Here is a 20,553-nt window from a genome sequence, read left to right as displayed (position 1 = left end):
GGTCAGATGGTTGTTAGGACCTCCCAGATCTAACTACACGGATTCAAGCTGGCAGGAGCGTCCTGAGCTCTGGGGATGCCCTCATAAGGAAATTACAATGAAATGGTATCTTCTTGAAATGAAATGAAATGATAATTAGGCCGGGGAGCCCCAGTTTGTGGGGGATGAAGGGGGCATAGCTTTTCAGTCTACTAAGAAAATAAAAAGAGGGAACTCACATGGGTCCTTTCTGCACTGTATTACCAACTGCATTCACAATTCACGGTCCAGCCCAGACTCATAATTCACATAACAGCGAAACTCGTTTGCCAAGGTTCGAGTGTGTTTTGGAATAAACTTGCACATCTTCACTCCAAGAAGTTTTGCTGCCACTTCCTCCATGACGGCACCTGAAGAGAACCACCAGATGCACCCGGGGACTGAGCCAACGGAGCAGGGAGTGGACAGAACGACGCAGCAGGAAGGGCAAGGGCGTCGTTACCTATCCCTTTTCATTTCCTCCAACAGTTTTGCAAATTACCTACTTTTTCCCCTTCTTTTTAATTTAATAATTTTCCTACCTCTGCAAAGCTGAGACACTTAGAAATTTAGAAATAAATTACATTCCATACAGTAACACAAGGGAAGCAAATACAATTACTAAAAACTAGCGTTTTCCAACTTTTTGAGTCAACATTTGAACCCCTTTTCCAATAATACCTAATCGTGCAAACTTGTGCCAGTATGTTCACACCAGCTTTTGGCTGACAAGTCCCATTTCTCCCACCAGCTCCGTCCTGGCTGGGACACTGCCCTAGGGGATGCCCCAGAGCGCCTCTTCCTTGAGGCCCACCGCACCGGAGACGTGGGCTCTGAGGCGCTGGGGCGCCGGAGCGGGGCCTGGACACCAGGCTGCCCGGAAGTAGGGAACCAGCAGTTAACGCTGCTGGCCTCAGTCAAGGGCCAGCATGTCCACCCCACCAGAGCCAGAGTCTTCTGATAAACCTAATCGAACCCCAGCTCTGCAACCTCCGGCACCCGCTTCAACCCCCCAACTCCAGGTTTCTCTTTGAGCGCAGAGGCTGAGTCACCTCCTGCCACTACGGCTGAGGACAACGGGGACAAGCAACAGGCGGGTGCGCACACCCCGGGCCAGCCCTGCTGCACGAGGGTCAGGCCGCTTAGCCCCCCACAGCCCTGAAAGGCAGCTCATGTCTCACTCCCAGGCCGCATAGCAGGAGACAGGCACAGAGAGGTCAGGGCACTTGTGTGCGGTCAGCCCGGCCCTACCTGTGCACAGCAGAATCTTGCCCCGAGTCAGGTACTTTATGGTTTCGGATGTTTTTCTCAGACATTCCTCGGAGAGGTAGGGGGGATCTGCTATTACGATGTCAAAGCTGTGTGCAGCAATTTTCTTGGGCAAATCCATTGGATTGTGGTAATCATAGAAGATAAACTCCTCTCCGTACACGGCAAATCTTGTGTCATATTCGAAGATGTAGACGGACGAGGCTGCCTCCCCCTGCAGCTCTCTCAGCTTCTGGTAAACACTGGGGGCGCTGACACACGCTATCCTGGAACAAATGAACCCGCTCATGAAAGACCGTTAGGACAAGCTGATGGCGTCAGACAACCGCTTCACTGAAAAGCGGGATCCTGAATAAATAAGAGCAGTAAATTTCGAGAGAAAACTTTATACTGCCTCACTTTTAAGGAGTCTGGTATTTAAAAATCAGCAACTCATAATTTTAAGGCATAAGGATGTAAAACATGTAAAACGTCGGGACAAGAGCCAGGCGGCCCATCGCCCGAATGTGCTTGCTATTTTCATGTTCGTCCTTTAACATTTATTTCAAATACTTTTAGCCTCAAACTACATATTTTGAAGTTATTTTTATAATATTCATAATGTTGAAAGAAAAACCCCTAATAACTACCTAAATAACTTTCATTTTCCAAAAAGAGATACCGACATTAGGTCTCAATGTAGACTGACTACTTTGAATTTCTGCTGCTGCTTTGTGTAAGGAAGTTAAGGAACCTGTTTCATTATAGGCAGTCTCCAGTCTGTGAATGGGCAGTGTTCCACCAGTTCACTTTTAAAACCACCTGCTAAAAACGCTAGAAGGGACTTAAATGTTGGATCACTGAGTTGACCGTGGCACATCTGTTACAGTGGAACACTTTGTAGTCAGTCCTCTCCAGGACAGTCAAGTTCAGAAGAGTGTAAACCGTGCCTCCACGGGTGCACAGACTCATGCTCACAGGTGCACCGCCACCTCTGGGAGATGGGAGAGGTGGAGACCGCAGCTTGCCTCCTGGGAGGGGGGGACCTGCAGACAATGGAGAAGAGACTCACTCTTTTCTCAGTCTCCTCTGTCACTTTCAGATTTTTATCACATGTATATGTTATCATTCAAAATAGGACTTCAACTCTAAACCTGTGAGATGCATTTCTTAACAGAGAAGTGTTACATGCACTGGTTAGGTGCCCACACTGGGCTTAAGGCTTCTCAGCCGAAACACACATGAAGCATGTAAGGAAATCTGGTGGCACCCCATCTGCTTCTGTGGGGACCAGAGCCCTGGAGGGCCCAGAGCGGGGTTGGGGGGCACGGGAGAGGACACAGAGCTGTGTCTTCACTCTGCTGAAAGCCAGTGGGCAGCATCCAAGGATTAGCTGCACCGTGGAAATCCCTTCTGAGAAAGAGGGCCAAATAAAGGTATTTTCAGACAGACAAAATCTGAGACTGTCATCAGCAAACCTTCACTAACAAATTCCAAAGGGTGTACTTCAGGCAGAAGGAAAGTGGTCTGAGGTGCAAGGAGGAGCGGAGGCAGTGTGTGGTGACCCCAGTGGAGGTGGCACAGCCGGCCGGAGCGGGGACCTTCGGCACGTGACTCATCTCTTGGGCTCAGCGTCTGTCTTCAGAACGGAGAGTGTAACGGCAGCCAGCTCAGGGCTGTGCGGGGACGGGCACCTGGCAAGGCCGCGGTCGGAGCTACCGGTACTATTCCTCAGCCCTGAGGTACTGAAGGCGCCTTCCAGAAAACATAGTAAGCTGCTTCCAAAGCCCTCATGTGAGTGGAAGAGAAAATACATGTAAAAGCACCGTCACGAAGAGAAATCTAAGAAACAACTACACACAATTTAAAAAGAAAAGGATAGAAAAAAACCCTCACGACATCCAGTTCACGGTGGCAGGTGGAGAACACGTTTACGCAGGTGTGCCCCTTCCTGGACACTGACTCGGTAGGGCGTGAGAAATCTGTTCTGTTGTTTAAGCATAAACCTCCAACAAGAGAAGGTGAGAGGAGACAAAACAAACAGTTTCGGAAGCTGAAAAGCAAGCGCTCAGCAGACCCAGGAGCCAAGCCCAGGCCCCCTGGGCAGGGGCCTGGTTTACGTCACGGCCCCAGCGCGCCCACCTGAGATGAACAGACGGCGAGGGCCGCAGACACTCAGGGAAATCATCTAACACGAGAGGCCGAAGTCGAGAGAAAAGGCATGCTGGAGACTGCAGCAAGAAGAAAACTTTTTAAAAATCCCACAATTCAATGTCTTCAGAAAGATAACAAGATACAATAATAAAGAAATATTCAGAGATCCCCCCCAAAATACAGATGATTAAATGCATAACAGCAGAAATAGTAAACTCAGTAGAAAGTTTAGAAAATAAAGTTGAGGAAGTTTTCCAGGAGGTAAGGTAAAAAAGACAACAGATGGAAAAAGGACAGAAAGAAAAGTCAATCAGGTCCAACATTCAAATAATAGGAGTTCCAGAAAGAGGAACAGGAAAAACGGTGGGGAGGAAGTCAAAGAAGTTAGAACAACTGCCCCAAACAGAAGGAGCTGAGTTACGAGAACGGGCAGGCTTCTCCCCCAGCACAGCAGATGAAGGAAAGCTCCACACCAAGACACACCTAACCCTGGGCTTTCAGAGAAAACCCAAAGCTGCTGGCGCACAGGGCGGGGAACAGGCTTCCTACGAGAGTGGCACTGGGTTTCTCAACAGCGTACTGAACGCGGAGGCAATGCGCCACCCACAAAACTGTCACACCAAGAAAGAGGATAGAATAAAAGTATTTTCAGACATGGAAAGTTTTTAAAATTTCCCTCCCATGGACGCTACTGAAGGATGTACTGAAGGATGTAAACCAAGAACGAGGGTACTGGCCACAGGACGTCGGAAACAAAACAGAGGCCAAGGGAGTCCTCAGCATGGTGGTGAAGGAGAGGAAGTCTCAAGACCGGAGCTGCCGCAAATCTTTCCAGGAGCCACCCAGTCCAGATGGGAACAGGGTGCAGAGCCCTGGGAGGGGTTTTTTTCAAGGAGTTGAAATGTATTTGAATTTACCACTAGATTTATGCCACCGGGGAGAAGGTGACGGTTAATTAGTGATATGGACAGAAATACTTTAAAACATAGAGTTCTTCTGTTCAGGGAAAGTGAAAAACTGTACCAAAAAGAGCTCGGCTGTAAAGAGCGTCTATGTTGTCATAGTAACCCTGTTCTAACCGTAACTAGGCTGTAACGCTGTTGGGCGCGTGGCTAGGAAGCGCGCGTGTACGTGCGATGGCAGAGAATGAAAGGGAGCTAACAGTCCTCGCCTCTTCAGGTGAGAAGTTAAGCTACACTGACTACACGTGACAAAATCAAGAGGTGCCAACATAAACATGTTACTTAGAAATACGTTGCAAATACCCAAAGAATCAATTGAAAGGGAGCTGAAAAGGGGAAAATTAACAACGGATGTGTGTCTGAACAGTCTTTTAGGACCTTTTGACTTAAAATTATTTGCATGCAAAGTTCTGATAAAAATAAACACCCAATTGACAAAGAAAACCTATACTGTTAAAACTTCAAAAAGGTTAAACAGTAAGGTTTTTTCTCTTAAAGCTAACTTTAAAGTAAGAAACAGGCTAGAATATGCTAAAATAAGGAACTGAGATAAGACATCTTACAACGAATAAACTTCTGAACGTGTCCCCAGCGGCGACATCGAAGCAATTTTTAATTCCTCAAGTTCTGCAAATCACGAACTACAAGTTTTGTGGATTATAGTTCAGACTTGTTACCAATCATCTCTCATCTAGGAAGGACATGTGAAATATGAGTAAAAGACAAAGAGAAACAGAACTGAACCTCACCTGCCACCTTCTCCTGCAGCTGCCCCGGCCTCCTCTGCGAGCCGCCGGGCAGTCTCCTGATCGTACCAGAACTGGCTCAGCTGCTGTGACAGGCGAACGGGCAAAATCATGTTAGAACCGTCATGTATTCTGTTCTTTTAATTTATACCTGTTACACCGGTGTGCATGTATTAAAATTTTTTGACCTAATTTTTCTTTGAAATTATTTTAAATAGAAAGCCCAAATTAACTAATTAATGGACCTGAGGCAGTGAGTCCCAGTGGCTGCTGGCACCACAAGAGACCATGTTTCTTCTGACAGAAGGGCACGCTCCCACATCCTGTAAGTTGTGCCCAAAACACCAAACCTGAACCTGACTAAGCCTCCAGGCCCAGCCGCCCACTAACAGAACCACGAGGCAGAGGACGGCGAGCCAGCTCCTGGACGCCTAAGGGCGTCACCAGAAAGATCCAGCCTGTGCCTCCTCTCTGCGGCCTCAGGGGTAAGTTGTTCGTTTTTCATCTTACTCCTTCTATTCATGGGATGGGTAATTTTCTTTAAATTTCTAGTGATTCCTAATATTCTGCTCACAGTTAAAGAACTAAGGATGACTGTAACGGACTCCTCGGAGATGGAAGAGGCCTGTTTTCCCAGTGTGGTATGAGCATGTGAGCGCAGGAGTGCGCACCAGCAGCCCCCGGTCCAGGCTCGACGGTGTTCCCAGAGGCAGGACGCACATACGTACGTGGAAACGCGCATGCTCTGTGTCCGCCATTCCTGGCTGCAGGCTGAGTGCCGAGCTCCGACCCCCTCTGCTCAGGAGGGCTGGCGAGAGCCCCAGGGACGCGGCACGGAGGGCGCGGCCTCACCTGATTTGGGACACGGCAGCTTTCTGAGCGCTGGCTACTGAGCTGCCCTTCTGCCTCGCTCCAGCGTTGTCAGGCCACTGCGAGGGCTGTGGCTCTCTTCCAATCATTCCCAAAAATTTTAAACCTTGCTCTTGAGCAAAGTATTGCATGAATACCGTCCTGAGGGTCCAAAGCACTGCTAGGCGCATGAAGAAACAACAGTCCTGGCCCCGTGTCTCCCCACCAGAGCCCCAATCCTCAGAAGCAATTTTCAGCTCTTGGCTCGGACCGCTTACCCCCATACTTCTAAATATTATGCTTTAGCTGCCATCTCTTGATAACTCTACTTTATGACATACCTGTGATGGCAGATGAGGATTTCACTGTCTCAATACACACCCTTCCTCTACCTCTACCTCCCCGCAGTTACGTGCTGGCTGGCTGCGGTCAAGCGCCAGCGTCCAGCGCTGAGCCAGGCGACACGCTGTGACTGCATTCCTTCTGGCTGGTGCCTCTTGCTTTTCCCAGAGTTAATAAATGAGTGGTTGTTTCCTCCACTTGGCTTCTTTGAGCCTATCCCTGACTCTTCCAGCATCCTGCAACTTCTGAGAAGTGGTACATGGGAGGCAAGTGTTGTGAGACTTCCCATGTCTGGAACGTTTTCATTTTATCCTCACGTCTGACTGACAGCTCAGCTGGGGATAGAACTCCAGGCTAAACAAAACCCTGGCTAAATTTTGAAGGCCCTGCTCCATTTTCTTCTAGGTTCTAATAAAGCCACTGAGAAGTGCAGCGTGACTTGCAGACCCGAGACTGCAGGTAACCTGCCTTCCTTCTGAAGGGCTGAAGGATCTGGTTTGTCACCTACATCCAGGATCTTCACAATCATAATAATCACGTGTCTTAGTGAGGGCCTTTGGTGCTGGGAAATTTTCTGGTATTATTCTTTGAAGATTTCCTCCCCTTTGTTTTCTGCTCTATTTTTCTGGAGTTCCAATTTTTCTGGAACTCCAATAGTTCTGGAACTGTGCCTCCTGGATTTATCCTCCAGTTTTAGAATGTTTTCTTTCCTGCAATTTGTATCATTTTTTTTTTTAAACTTCCTGGGAGACTTCCTTAATTTTATGAACAAAACAAACCAAAACAAAGTGTGAAAAATATACAAATAGTTAATTCAAGTAGTGGAATTATGACTTGGTTTTTTGTTCATGTTTTAATATATTTTCTACAATTATCTTAGATTGCTTTTAGAATCATAAAAAAGTACTCAGTATTTAAAACATTAAGCAGAAGGAAAAGAGAAAAAGATAGAGCGTCTCAAGAACAATAATGTACTTCAAGCTTCTAGTATTTCCTGCCCAAAGAATCAAGCTGAAGACAAACACACAAAGAAGGGAGACAGTGAGAAACAGGCGCCTGAGTAGGCGGCACATTTAGAGACAATGTACAGAAACATGGTCAACGCAGTTTCAAACAGATGGCAAACAGAAAAACTGCCTTTAACCTAAGAGACCCAAATGGTACCAAACGTAAGACTGCTTATACACACACACAAAGGCACAAGCCTGCTTCCAGTTCAAAGTGATGAAGGGAGACAGATCTGTTATCAAGGGGTCGTCACAGACAGGAAATTCAAGCCTCGTCTATTTCTCAACTATGTCCTTCAAAAAATTTAAATTTCTAGGTTCCAGCTTAGATTAGTTTTCCTCAACTCACTTTTTTCTCTTTTATTTTGACCATAAAAATACAATTAAAATACCCACTGTGCACCAGAAACTGTATCTTCTTAAAAACTCCCCTCCATCAGTCTTTCCTGTATGTGCACATCCAGTTACCCACTGCTGCAGTTCTTCCCTTTCCACAAGGATTGCTGGGCTCCACAAAAACCAGCAGATGCATCTGCGTACGGGAAGGGAGCACGGCTGCGGGCAGAACAATGTGCTGCTCCCCCACCTGAGAAGTCTCCTCCTCTGATCACCGAGCAGCCCAAGGGTCAGAATTAGGAAAATCTGCATTTATACTGCCTTACAACGTTCAAGGTCAGCTTTCTGTCTCAGCTCCTGAACAGGTCACTGAAGTCTAAGTGACAGGTGAGACAGACTGGAACTAGGTGGGACACAGACAAACATGGACTGTGTGCAGATGGGCTCCACCCCACACTTACTGACAGACATGAAATCATTTACATACCCAGTTCTCTTCTATTACTCCAATGTTATACTTGTCATCACCAGCGGGGTCAGCATGCTGCCTCTGCTCAGCATAAAATTCCTGCAGAGCTGCTAGGGCATGGGACGACAGCTGGGGGACACCGTCATCTTCAGAGTCACTCATTTCACACATCTTCTGTCACCTGCAGGTAAGTGAGTGTAAGTGATGTGAATCGGTTTTCTCCTTTCCATCAAATAACAGTAGCGGGGAGGGTACAGCTCAGTGGTAGAGAGCACGCTTAGCACTCATGAGGGCCTGCACTGCACTCCCAGTACAATCAATCAAGAAACCTAATTACCCTCTCCTACAAATAAATACATAAATAAATAAATAGAATTTTATCTCACAGCAGGGATCCAAACTGGAAGTGAGCTGTATAAAGGAAACACATATTTAAAATTTCTGAGATCAAACTTCTGCAGAGCTCTCCTACTGAACTACAGTTTAATAAATGCAGGCTTTTTCTGTAAACGTATTCAGTTTTTACAACGAGGTTTTCACATTTTTATGATTCCTCGCAGAAGGAAAACTTTACCATAAATATCTAAAGACGTGCTGCTTTCTGCCAGTACCCACCACGGCCACATGCAGATGATTCACAGTGGGCTCTCTGAATCAGATCTGTTTACGTGTGAATGTCATGCTTAGCAACCTACGCTCATGGATATCACTGATGGGACAGGTGGAGTATCGATAAAAAAAAGTATAGGTAGAAAGAGAGAAGAAAAGTAAGAGGGAGGAAAGGAGAAAGGGAAGAAGAAAAGTAAAACAGGGAGGGAGGCAAGAAAGGTGTTTCGTAGGACCTGACGGCCAGGCCCAGTTACTTCCCGGGGTGCACCCAGTCAGCCAAGTGTGAGGTTTTACGGCCCCGCCCTCCGGACAGACAGGTCTGCCCCAAACCACCGACAACTGCAAACTGAGGAGCTTCCCCAAACCATCCTCACATCCAGTAATTTGCCAGAAAACCCACAGAACTCATGGAAAGTAATCACACTCACAGTTCATTACAGGGAAAGGATACAAAGCAGAACCAGCCGTGGGGAGAGACGCACAGGACCATCTGTCAGAGCGCCATACCGGGACCTCCCGGGGGCATGGCCCGAGGCCGCGCACATGGCGCCGGGGCTGCGCTGCAGTGGACGTTTTCACTGAGGCTTCATTAAGTGGTGTGACTGAGTTACTGTCCACCTGGTCAAAGTCAGTCCCCAGCTCCCCTGTCCCTGAGGCTGGGCTGATGAGGCCTGAGGGTCATCCATGAATAACAAAGACATTCCTGTTACTTGGGCAAGTCCAAGTGTTTGCAGGTCACCTCCCCAGGGCATGGCAAAGGCCAGACCTCTCTTTGGGTGAGGTCAGAGGCACCAAACAAAAGAAAACTTGTCAGTCACTATAAAGTAAAATCACTGACCAATATTCCACGTGACCATGGAAGCAAAAATTCTTTATATTAACAAACTGAATCAAACAATATATAAAAGGATAATAAAAAAAATAATAAAAAGGATACCACATTTTGACCAAGTGTGGTCTATCTCAGGAATACAGGGGTCAGGTATCAAAGAAACACCAGAGCTGGATGGTAAAGCCATGAAAACAGACTTTATTTGGGAATTCTGTGATAGGGGAAAAGACTTACTACAGACCTGGGTTCAACTCCAAACACAGCCTGGACAAGAGGGAATGTACAGCTAAGGGGCCGGCAGCAGGCCGGTGGACAGAAAATTTCTATGAGGAAACATCAGGGTGAGGGGGATTCTGGCTAACTGACCCAACAGGATCCTTTGCTGGAGACAGGCCAGGAGACACAGTCTCCTTTTGGAAATTAATCTGACAATCCAGACATAAAAATATTCCTACTTTCTGACCCAATTCTCATTCCTAAGATTTTTATTTTGAAATATTTAGATTCACAGGAAGTTGCAAAAACAGTACAGAGTAGTCCACGCATGGACTGTCTTCTCCCAGTAGTAACATCTTACGTATTTTACAAAACCCGAAGATGATGCTGGTACCACCCCCGTCCCCTCGCTCTCTCAGCGTTCCCCTGTCCCCCGGGCACTCACTTGTGTGTATTGTTTTAGTGCCATCCCGTGTAGGTGTGTGTGACCACCACCAACAGACGACAGACAAGATCCTACTCCTCTCTGCCCCCCCCCATTCCTAACTCCTGGAGAGCACTAATGTCTTCTCCATTTCAATTATTGTATTACTTCAAGAATGCCATATGAGTGGAACCATGTATTATATAACCTTTGATTGGCTTTTTTTACTCAGCATAATTCCCTTTTGATTCACCCAGGCTGTGCTTACAGCAGTTGACTCCTTTTAACTGCCAAGCAGTAATCCACGGTGTGGGCACACTGTGACCATCCACTCATTAAAACACACATGGATTATTACCGATTTTAGAGTATTAGATAGCACTGTTAGGAACATTTATGTACATGTTTTTGTACAGCCACAAATTTTCATTTCTGGGACAAAATGCCCAGCAGTAGGATGCTTGACTGTATGCTAACAGTATGTCTGAGAATATCAAAATGATTTATTTCATAAAGTTGAATTATAAAAGATGGTCTCATCAAATCAAGAACTGAATTCCTGAAATAGGAGGTTCACTGTGGCCAGAGAGGCTGCAGTTCTCTTTGTAATCATGTAGATTATTTTAGAAATACTTAAATGAACTTCAATTTTTAAAATAACTTCATTGTGATATAATTAAATTACCTTACAATTTGTCCATTTAAAATGTATCATTCAGGGCGCCCAGCTAGCTCAGTCGGTAGAGCATGAGACTCTTAAAATGTATCATTCAGTAATTTTTAGTATATTCAGAGTTCTTCAATCATGACCATCCTAAAATTTTAGAACATTCTCAACCCCCAAGAGAAACCCCATACCCTTTAGAAGTCAGTCCCCTGTCCCCAGCCACACTTGGCCCTGGGCCAACCACTAATCTACTTCCTGTTTCTATGTATTTGGTTATTCTGCAGATTTCATACCAAGAGAAGCATAACACATGTGGTCTTTGTGAGTGGTTTTATGTTTAGTTTTTTAAGAACTGCCAATCATCCTCCCTTTGGCCATACCCTTTGACATTTCCACCGCCTTCTCTGCATCTTCACCAGGATTTGGTATTTGTTATTTTCCCTTTCAAGGGGTGGGTGATGCCGCCTCGTTATAGTTTCATTTGCATGTCTTAGAGATGCTGAACCCTCCATGTGCTTATCTGCCATCCATACAGACTCTATGGTGAGATGTCTGTTCATGTCTTTGTGTCACAGTCTAACTGGATTTTGGTTTTTTACTGCAGTGTTTTGAGAGTTCTTTTGTGTGGTTTTTTTTTTTCTTTCTTTTAGAGCTTAAATGATACTGCTTTCCAGCCCAACACCACACTCAAAATTGCAATACCAATGCTGCACTATCTCCCCGCTGCAGTGAGAGGGTGGACAACTAGGATTTCCACGTCCATAACCAATTTCAGAGGGGATTAAAACCCTGCCTGCTCTGAAATAGTCTGGATGCCAGTCCTCTGTCAGACGTGTAGCTTGCAAATGTTTTCTCCAGTCTGTAGCTCGTTTTTTTCATCCTCTTCATGGGTTTTTGCAGGGTGAAAGCTTTTAATTTTGGTTAAATCAAATACATCAAAAAACTTTTTTTAAAGAATCTTGTTTTTGGTGCCAAGTCTAATAAAGATTTGCCGAGCCCTAAGTCCCAAAGAATTTCTATGTATAACTTTATCTAGAAGTCCCATAGTTTTACATTCAAGCCTATGATTCATTTTGAAATAACTGATTTTCAGGTAACGTGTGAGTTTTAGGTCAGGTTTTTTTGGGGGGAGGGGATCATCTGTGGATATACAACTGCTCTACACCATTTGTTGAAAGGATATTTTAAAAACTGCTTTTTCATTTTGTCAAAAATCAGCTGGGCATATTCGTCTGGGTCTATTTCTGGGTTCTCTACTCTTTCCAACTGATCTACTTGTCTGTCTCTGACAGTACCATGCTAACTCGATTATTTTTACTATAGCTATACATAAATTCTTAAAACCAGGGCGCATGATTCTTCCTGTTAATTCTTCTTTAAAATTATTTTAGATGGCCTAGACCCTCTGTCTTTCCATACGGATTCTAGAATAAGCTTGCCTATAGCTACAAAAAAATTTGTTGGGAATTTGATAGAAATTGGGTTAAATCTATATATAAATTTAGGGAGAATTAACATCTTTACTATGTTAAGTCTTCTAATTCATAAAAAGTGGTACATCTATTTATTTAGTTCTTTGATTTACTTCATTAGCCTTTAAAAACTTTTAGCACACAGATTCTGTACATATTTTGTTAGATTTATACTAAACATTTCTTTCCAGGAGAGTGACTGTAAATTGTTTTCGATTTTTAGTCTTAATATGTTAAATGTCAGTATAGAAATACCACTGACTTTTACGTTCTGATCTATTCTGTAACAATGAGGAACTCACTCAGATTAGCTCTAGAAGTGGTTTTTTTTTTTTCTTTTAATGGATTCCTTTGGATTTTCTTAGAAAAGCATGTCTATAAATAGGGATAGTTTTACTTCTTCCTTTCCAATCTGGATGCCCTTTCTTCTTCTTGCCTTTCTGAATTGGCTAGGACTTCTAGTACTGTTGCACAAGAGTGGTGAGAGCAGACATCCTGGGCTTGTCTGAGATCTCAAGGGGGAAAGCATTCATTCAGTCTTTCACCATTAAGAATGATGTTGGCTGTAGGATTTTTGTACATGCTCTTTACTGAGAAAGTTTATTTGTAGTTTGCCGAGTTTTATCATGAATAGGTGTTGAATTTTCAAATGCTTTTCCCACATCAATTTTCCCACATCATGTGCTGCTTCTTTAGCCTATTGATATGATGAAGTACAATGATTTTCTAACGTTGAACCAGTCTTGAATTCCTAGACTAAGACCAACTTGATTATTGCTATGGACTGTCTGTGTCCCCCCCCCCCCCCAATTCACGTCAAAAACACATCCCCAGTGTGATGGTATCTAGAGGCAGGGCCTTTGGAAGGTGATTAGGTCATGAGGGTTCCACCCTCATCAATGGTGTTAGTTCCCTTACAAATGAGATTGCCGTGTGAGGCTACAGCGAGAAGACGGTTGTCTACAAAGCAGGCTCTCACCAGTCAGAATCTGCCAACACCCTGATCTTGGAATTATTAGCCTCCAGAACTGTGAGAAATAAATTTCTGTTAAGTCTGATATTTTGTTTTAGCAGCCTGAGCAGACTAAGACCCTAAGGCCTGGAGATTTCTTTTATGGGAAGTCATTAACTATAAATTCAATTTCTTTAATAATATTTACAGGACTATTGATATTATCTGTTTCATGTTGGATGGGTTTTGATAGTCTGTTGCTTTTGAGGAATTGGTCCATTTCATCCAAGTTGTTAAATTTATGTGCCTAATGTTTGTAGCATTTCTTCATTGTATTTTCTTTAGGATATGTAGTGATATCCCATTTCATTCCTAATATTAGTAATTTGTGCCTTATCTCTTTTTCTTAGTCTTACTAGAGGTTTGTCAGTTTTATTGATCCTTCTGAAGAATCCGCTTTTTGCTTAACTGATTTTCTCTACTTTTTAAATTTTCAATTTCATTGATTCCTGCTTTCTTTCCTTCCTTCTTTGCGTATATTTTGCTCTTCTTTTTCTACTTTTTTGCGGTGGGAATTTAGAACATTGATTTGAAAACTTTCTCAGTTTAATAACTGAGAAATTAAAAAATACACTGAATGAAAATGGAAAAAAATATCAAGTTTTGTGGAGTGTTGTTGCACTACAGATTTACCTTTCAGCAACATCCAACAAAATTGGGTATTTCTTAATCATTTTCATTAAGTTCAATGTATTTTTAAATTTCTCCTGAGAACTTCTCTTTGGCCTATATATTACTTAGTAATATGTTTCCCAAGTGTTTGTAGATTTTGTTATCTCTTTCCTAGTTGTATATAATTTCAATTCTTTTTAAAAGTTTTGAACTTTTTGTTGTGGCTCAGATAGAGTCTTCCTTGGAGAATGTTCCATGGGTGCTTGAAAAGAATGTGCATTTTGCTGTTGAGGAGCATGTTCTGTAAATGCAAACAGAGCCTCTGGTGGATGGTGTTACGTTCTCCTATATACCTGCCGGCTTCCTATCAAACAGTTCAGTCAGTCAAGAAAAATTAAAGCCCCCTGCTAGAACGGTGGATTTGTCTATTTCTCCCTTCAGTGTTACCAGTTTTTGCTTTGTGCTTCATGTACTTAAAACTGTTTTTGTTCGGTGCTTTCACATTTAGAGCTGCTGTGTGCTCTTGATGCGTTACTCCTGTTTACCTTAGGTCTCTCCCTTGTTGCTGCTGACATTCTTGGCTCTGAACTCTATCTGGTATTAATAAAACTACTCTTCCTTTTTTTCTTGATTAATGTTTGCATAGTGTATATATATTTCCCTTCTTTGACTTTCAACCTAGTTAGACTGTCATATTTGAAGTTAGTTCCCTGTGGACAGCATATAGTTGATTATTTTTAAAAATCCACTCTGCTGACCTCTTTTAATTGGTGTGTTTAGACTACATTTAATGTTATTCTTGCTATATAAGTGAAGTCTGCCATTTTATTATATGCTTTGTTAACTTTTTTCATTCCTGTTTGTTTTCTGCCTTCCTGTACATTACTTGAACATTTTTTAGAATTCCATTTATACCAAAAGACAAATGAACAAAAGACTTAAATAGGCACTTTACAAAAGGTAACAGTCAAAAGTCATATGAAGTGTTCAACCTTATTAGTTTATCAGAGAATGCAAATTATGATCATAATGAAATACTACTATACCCCTCCACATTGACTAAAATTAAAAAGACTAGTAATAGCAAATATTTTGGGGGAAGTGGAGATTCTTGGATCTTTGTTTTCATCAAATTTGGAAAATTTTTGGCCATTGTTTCTCAAATAACTTTCTGCTGTCCTTCTCTTTCTGGGATCCCAAACGTAGGTATATTAGGTAGCTTGAAATTATTCCAAAGCTCACTGATGCTCTGTTCATTAAAACAACAACAACAACAACAACAACGTTTTTCTTTGTATTTCATTTGTGATAGTTTCTATTTCTAGTCTTCAAGTTTGCTATTTTTTCTTCTTTATTGTCTAATCTGCTGTTAATCCCATCCAGTGTAATTTTAATTTCAGATTTTTCAGTTTTTATCTCTAGAAGTTTGATTCTATTTAAATGAAGTTCAGAAACAAGAAGATAAAAGCAAGTTAATGAAAAACAGAAGATTAAAGGCAGTGGTTACCTCTGGGAGTGAGGAATAGGCTTGGAGAGGAACAAACATAATTTTTAAAATGTTTATTACATATCTGCAGAGACTTGATTCTGTAAGTAAAAAGTGCGTGAAATGGCTTCCAAACAACTTGATGCCCCACTCGAGTACTAAGATTCTTCAAAGAACTTAGAATAAATCTCACAGAACAACTCATCTATTCTTCTTTCCATATTTTTCACACTGTACAATGATTCTCCATTAAGTTGCAAAATCAATATAGGACACATCAACATTCCTTTAAAAATATATTAAAAAAAAGCATCACAGTATATGGCTTATAGTAGAAGTATTGCTTTGTGAAATGTTTTAGCATAAACATACATGTGTGTACTGGGTCATGTATCATAATACAAAACTTATTATACAGGCTGTAGTTTTAAATGGTTGAAATTTTCCATTGTAAACTATCTGTAATTTGTGTACACTTCCACCTCAAGATACAGATGTTCCATCTAATACTTCATTGGATTAGATAATTTAAACAACTCTTAAAGCAGGTATTTGATGAAAAACTTTATACTGACTGTGAAAAAGCATTTCTGCTGTTAATTAGACATTCAGAAAAATAGTACGATACAGGATTAAGAGCATGGACTCCGGAGCCAAATTACCTAGGTTTAAATCATGGCTTTGCCACTTACTAACTGCACAGTTTTGAACAAGTATTTAAAGTCTCTATGCCTCAATTTTCTCATCTATAAAAATGGAGATAATAAATATTAATACCTACTTAATAGAGTTATTGTGAGTTAGATGGGTTACTATTTATAAAGTGCTTAATAGTCCTTGGCACACAGAAGGAACACAAATATTACCCACCATTCCTCTTTGAAGTTGCAGTTATCACTAATAATATGGTATCCGTGGTAACCACTAAATAAGACACTTCAAAACCTTCATATGACTGTCTACTTTACAAAAAGCAAATTGGCAGAAGAGGGGATGAGTGAAACTGGACCACAGGAAATCAACCACTTAAAGGGAATAATATGAAGTGTGACAGGAACCTTGACCAGCACTTGATGAGCACAGTGAATGCTGCCTGCAGGGAGCAGGACTGGCTTTGACTATGTCACATACATCACATTCAGGTGTAAGATGCACTTTTTTCCCTCGAAACAATTGACTTTAAAATGAGTGTAAGTTTAATTGTCAGCAGATTTTCTTAAGATTTGATGAAATACAATTATCACTATATCAACTGTAGGCAAAATGCAGATGTAGCAAATCCATCATTTTACATACTCAAAATAAAGTGGTCAGAGAGGTGAGGCTGTTCTGGAGATTAACGACATTAAGCTGGTATCCACGGAAATGAATGGTGAAAGAGTGCATCTAAAAGTCATTAGAAGAGTCTGGGAGGACTGCCTCCATACCCAGATAATGGTACTGGCACAATCTGTCTGATGTAACTATTTTGGATGCTAGAGATACAGTCTATTTAAAGGCTTGCAACTCCCAGAGGAAGACTTAAAATGTGGTTAATTCCAGTCAGTTTGGGCACCTACCTAGGCAGCAACCACCCATCCCCCACTCCTCATTCCCATGTCAGCAAGCTGTGCACAGGTCCCCGTTTTCTGCTCGAGGATTAATTTATACAGCTAACTGTGTGAGGGCATAGAGAGGTCAATACCACTGAAAGAAGAGTTTAGTATTATTTACAGCTCCTCTAGAAATGAGAGGCACAGCACACCATGAAAGTCCACACAAAACTTGTTTCACACAGAGGGAAAGAAGAGAGGAGGGAGGGGGCGGGGGGGGGGGGGACTTGGACAGCACTTCTACTCCTAAGACAGTGGGCAGGAAGGGAAAATACACATCCCACGATGCGTGGCTGGGAGGTCTGTGATGTGACTTTCATGTGCCCATGATGGCTAACTCGCAGGGAAGATATAAGCAACTCTGGCCATTAGTATGGCCATATAATTAATCAATGCCAAGTAGACAAACATAAAATCTAAGAACACACAACGGCTCCAGGAGCAGCTTGTATGCAGAAGTAACTCTGAGAGGACTTAAAGGGCCAGCACCTTTTCCCATCCTTTCATTTTTCTTTTTTCCCCCTTTTGGGACCCAGAAATATAAGGACTAGACCATTATAAAAAGCAACCAAACACACGGAGGAACTTAGATCACCACGAATGCCCAGGAAACAGTGCAGGCTCAAAAGACATGAGAAAAACTTGTTTCCTCAGGCTGATCCTTAGCACAATAACAACCTGCCTACAACAACAACACCCCAGCAAATCCTGGGGAAGGGGGAGAATCTGATTTCCAACAACAGCAAAAAATCACAAAGCATAAAAAGAAACAGGAAATTATGGTCCATTCAAAGGAAAAAAGTAAACAGAAACCATCCCCGAAAAAGACCAGATGGCAATCCCACTAGACAAAGACTTTAAAAGAACTGTCCTAAGAATGCAAAAGAACTAAAAGATGTGGAGAAAGTTAAGACGATGTAAAAACAAAATGGAAACATCAACAGAGATGGGGTACACCTTAGACCAATATACTCATTGTGGGAGTCCCAGAAGAGAAAAAAGGGCATATTATTAGTGTGTGCACAAGCTGAGCTGAGAAAGACATAACACACAGCAAATTCATCTGCAACGTATGAAGAGGCTTCATTTTGGCATGTTATTTAAGGACTGAGAATCAGACAACTGTTAAAATTCCGTGTCTCCTTTGAGAGTTGAAGTGTACAACCAGTTCATAATCCAAGCTGCATCACAATACTGCCTAGAAGAACTGAAGGGCAAAACAAAGTATATGTGTGTATGTCCATATACATTCATATACACAAATGTATGTATATATGTGTATCCTTCATGTAGACAGGAATATCTGAATTTTTATTTATTAATACTAAACTTTTTCCACAGCTGTATTTGTGGAGAAAGGCTTTTAATTTGCAGCTTGAAATGTGTCATCTAATCATTTAGAAAACATGAAAATCGTTTAAAAAAAGCTGACTTTTAAGTTCAAAACAAAGAATTCCAAAGAGCAGTTTAAGATAACTGTCTAGTAGCATGGCTGTAAAATGCAATTAAATTTCAATCTATATGTCAGTATGAATTTGGCCCTATAATAGAAGTTTATTTTAAAGCTGATGATCATTTGATAATCATTTACTGAGGCACTACCTTGCACTAGCACTATTCGTGGTGATGGGAAGCAAAGTTTCTGTCCTCTAGGCGCTTACATTCTGGTGAGGCAGACAGAAAATAGTTTGATATATTTTGGATAATGGTTAAGAGAAGTTCAATGGAGACATGTGGGAAGTGTAGGGGCTGCAATTTTAGCAACCAGACACCTTCCTACATTGTTAGAGTTCACGAGAGCATCACTTGTTAAGTGGGAAAAGCTGAAATCTGTTTATGTAATAAACATCACTAAAGATCAAATTAAATGAATCTAGTTTTAACATACTAATTTTTTAAACTTAAGTCACTATCGTATCTTTAGCATAATTTAAAATTTTCCTAAGTGGGCTTGTGAAACCGCTGTGAGACTTTTCAGTCCAAGGAGCTGGGAAGAACTCCGCCGTATTGCTATGAAACTGATGCTGGGCTTTCTGTGGCTCCTACTCCAGGTCTGCGGGCCTCTCCAGAGGGTGCCGCCGGCATCTAACGGGGAGAGGCCAGAGATGCTGGTCAACTCCCCAGCAATTTAGAGAACAAACAACTATCTGGCCCAAAAGGTCAACAGCGCTGGGGTTGCGACCCTGCTCTAGACAGACAGACAGATGATCGTGGAGAGCCCTCGACGGGAGAGGCGGCGCCCAGCTCCACGAGGCCTGAATCGAGAGCACGTGCGGGCAGGACGGCCCCAACGGGAGGGAAGGGGGGGCACCGCACGGGAGCAGCAGGAGCGCAGGGCGGCGCGCGGAGGAGCGGGCGCAGCAGGCTGCCGACGGGTGAGCCGTTCTTAGCGAACGTCATCCAGCGCGCAGAAGCTAACGCGGGATTCCAATCGCATCTGGAAACTATCAAATTCTACTTCCACGTATCAGATTCACAGCAAGACCCTCCCTCCCCGTCTACAAACGCACGCAGCGCCGCAAGCTCCGGCCGCGGCGCCGGGCGGAGAGCCTTCCCGAGCCCCCGCGTCCCGCGAGCCGGGGAGCCGCGCCGGGGCCGAGCCCGCCCACCGTCAAGGAGCGCCCGCCTCACTCGGGGCCTTCCCCCCGCCTTCCGACGCTCCACCCGTCCGGGGGCTTTAACAACGAACCAACCCTGAGGTGAAGCCGCGCGGTGAGTGCGGGTGCACACGCGCCCGCCGCTCCTCAGCTACCTCCCGGCCCGGCCCGGCCCGCGGTCCACACCGCCGCCCACCGCGCTGGGAAACCGGACAGGGCGTACGGCAGAGCCCAAGCCGCCCAGGTTACTCACCGCCTCCAGCCGCTCGCGCCCGCGCGTGCGCTCACCGCCGGGCCGGAAGCGAGGGCAGGAACGCCGGGCCGGGGGCGCGTGCGCAGTAGCACCGCCGCGCCGGGGCGTGGGCGGGGCTGCACCCGCGCGTGCGCACGCCGCCCAGTCGGCGCTTCCGGAAGGAGGTGGGTCTCGCACCACCTCTGGGATCGCGTGGCGCCGGAGCCGCACGAGCTCCGCAGGTGCCTCCGAGGATGGCGGTAATAAAAGATAGTTAAGGTTTTGACTAGATTCCCTTCAGGTTAAAGCGTATACCAGGGGGTCTGCTACTCTGCACTTGAGGGGAATACGTTTCACAAACATTAATCGAGTCTCCATTTGTCCAGTCTACTCAGTCTAATCTAGAAATTCAAACGTTAAACTGAGGCTTTATAAAACCGATAGCATGAGACAAAACCCTTCTAAGCCCGGCACTGTTTCCTCCCCTGTGACTTGCCTTCCGTGGCTAATGCAAGCCCAGGGTTTGCGTTAAGAGAGGTAAGATCAGGCTGAGCAGAAGATGCAGACAGCTGTCTCCCTGCTGGAACAAGACGAGCTCCTGATGCGGCAAATAATCTAATTACGAAGCAACAACACTCCCTACGAAAATGACTCCAACTGTAGGATGCTGT

At 43.8% G+C, this 20,553-nt stretch overlaps 1 protein-coding gene across 2 annotated transcripts; it reads right to left on the bottom strand.

The window, feature by feature from the left end:
- Nucleotides 1-219: 219 nt before the first annotated feature.
- Nucleotides 220-20,006, bottom strand: EEF1AKMT1 (EEF1A lysine methyltransferase 1). 2 transcript variants are annotated; one of them, XM_032496491.1, is made up of 5 exons: nucleotides 19,904-20,006; nucleotides 8,150-8,312; nucleotides 5,132-5,214; nucleotides 1,270-1,553; nucleotides 220-389 (listed from the first exon to the last, which is right to left on the bottom strand). In XM_032496491.1, the coding sequence occupies exons 2-5, from the start codon at nucleotides 8,300-8,302 to the stop codon at nucleotides 253-255; spliced, it is 657 nt and encodes a 218-aa protein (XP_032352382.1). In that variant the 5' UTR covers nucleotides 8,303-8,312; nucleotides 19,904-20,006; the 3' UTR covers nucleotides 220-252. The 2 variants fall into 2 exon arrangements, with proteins under 2 accessions (XP_032352382.1, XP_032352384.1); XM_032496493.1 differs by lacking the exon at nucleotides 19,904-20,006 and adding an exon at nucleotides 19,747-19,895.
- Nucleotides 20,007-20,553: the final 547 nt, after the last annotated feature.

The sequence above is a fragment of the Camelus ferus genome, chromosome 14 (genome assembly GCF_009834535.1).
Source record: "Camelus ferus isolate YT-003-E chromosome 14, BCGSAC_Cfer_1.0, whole genome shotgun sequence".
NCBI lineage: Eukaryota > Metazoa > Chordata > Mammalia > Artiodactyla > Camelidae > Camelus > Camelus ferus.
Note: the sequence above shows the minus strand (reverse complement) of the source record. Positions and strands in the feature narration are given on the sequence as shown.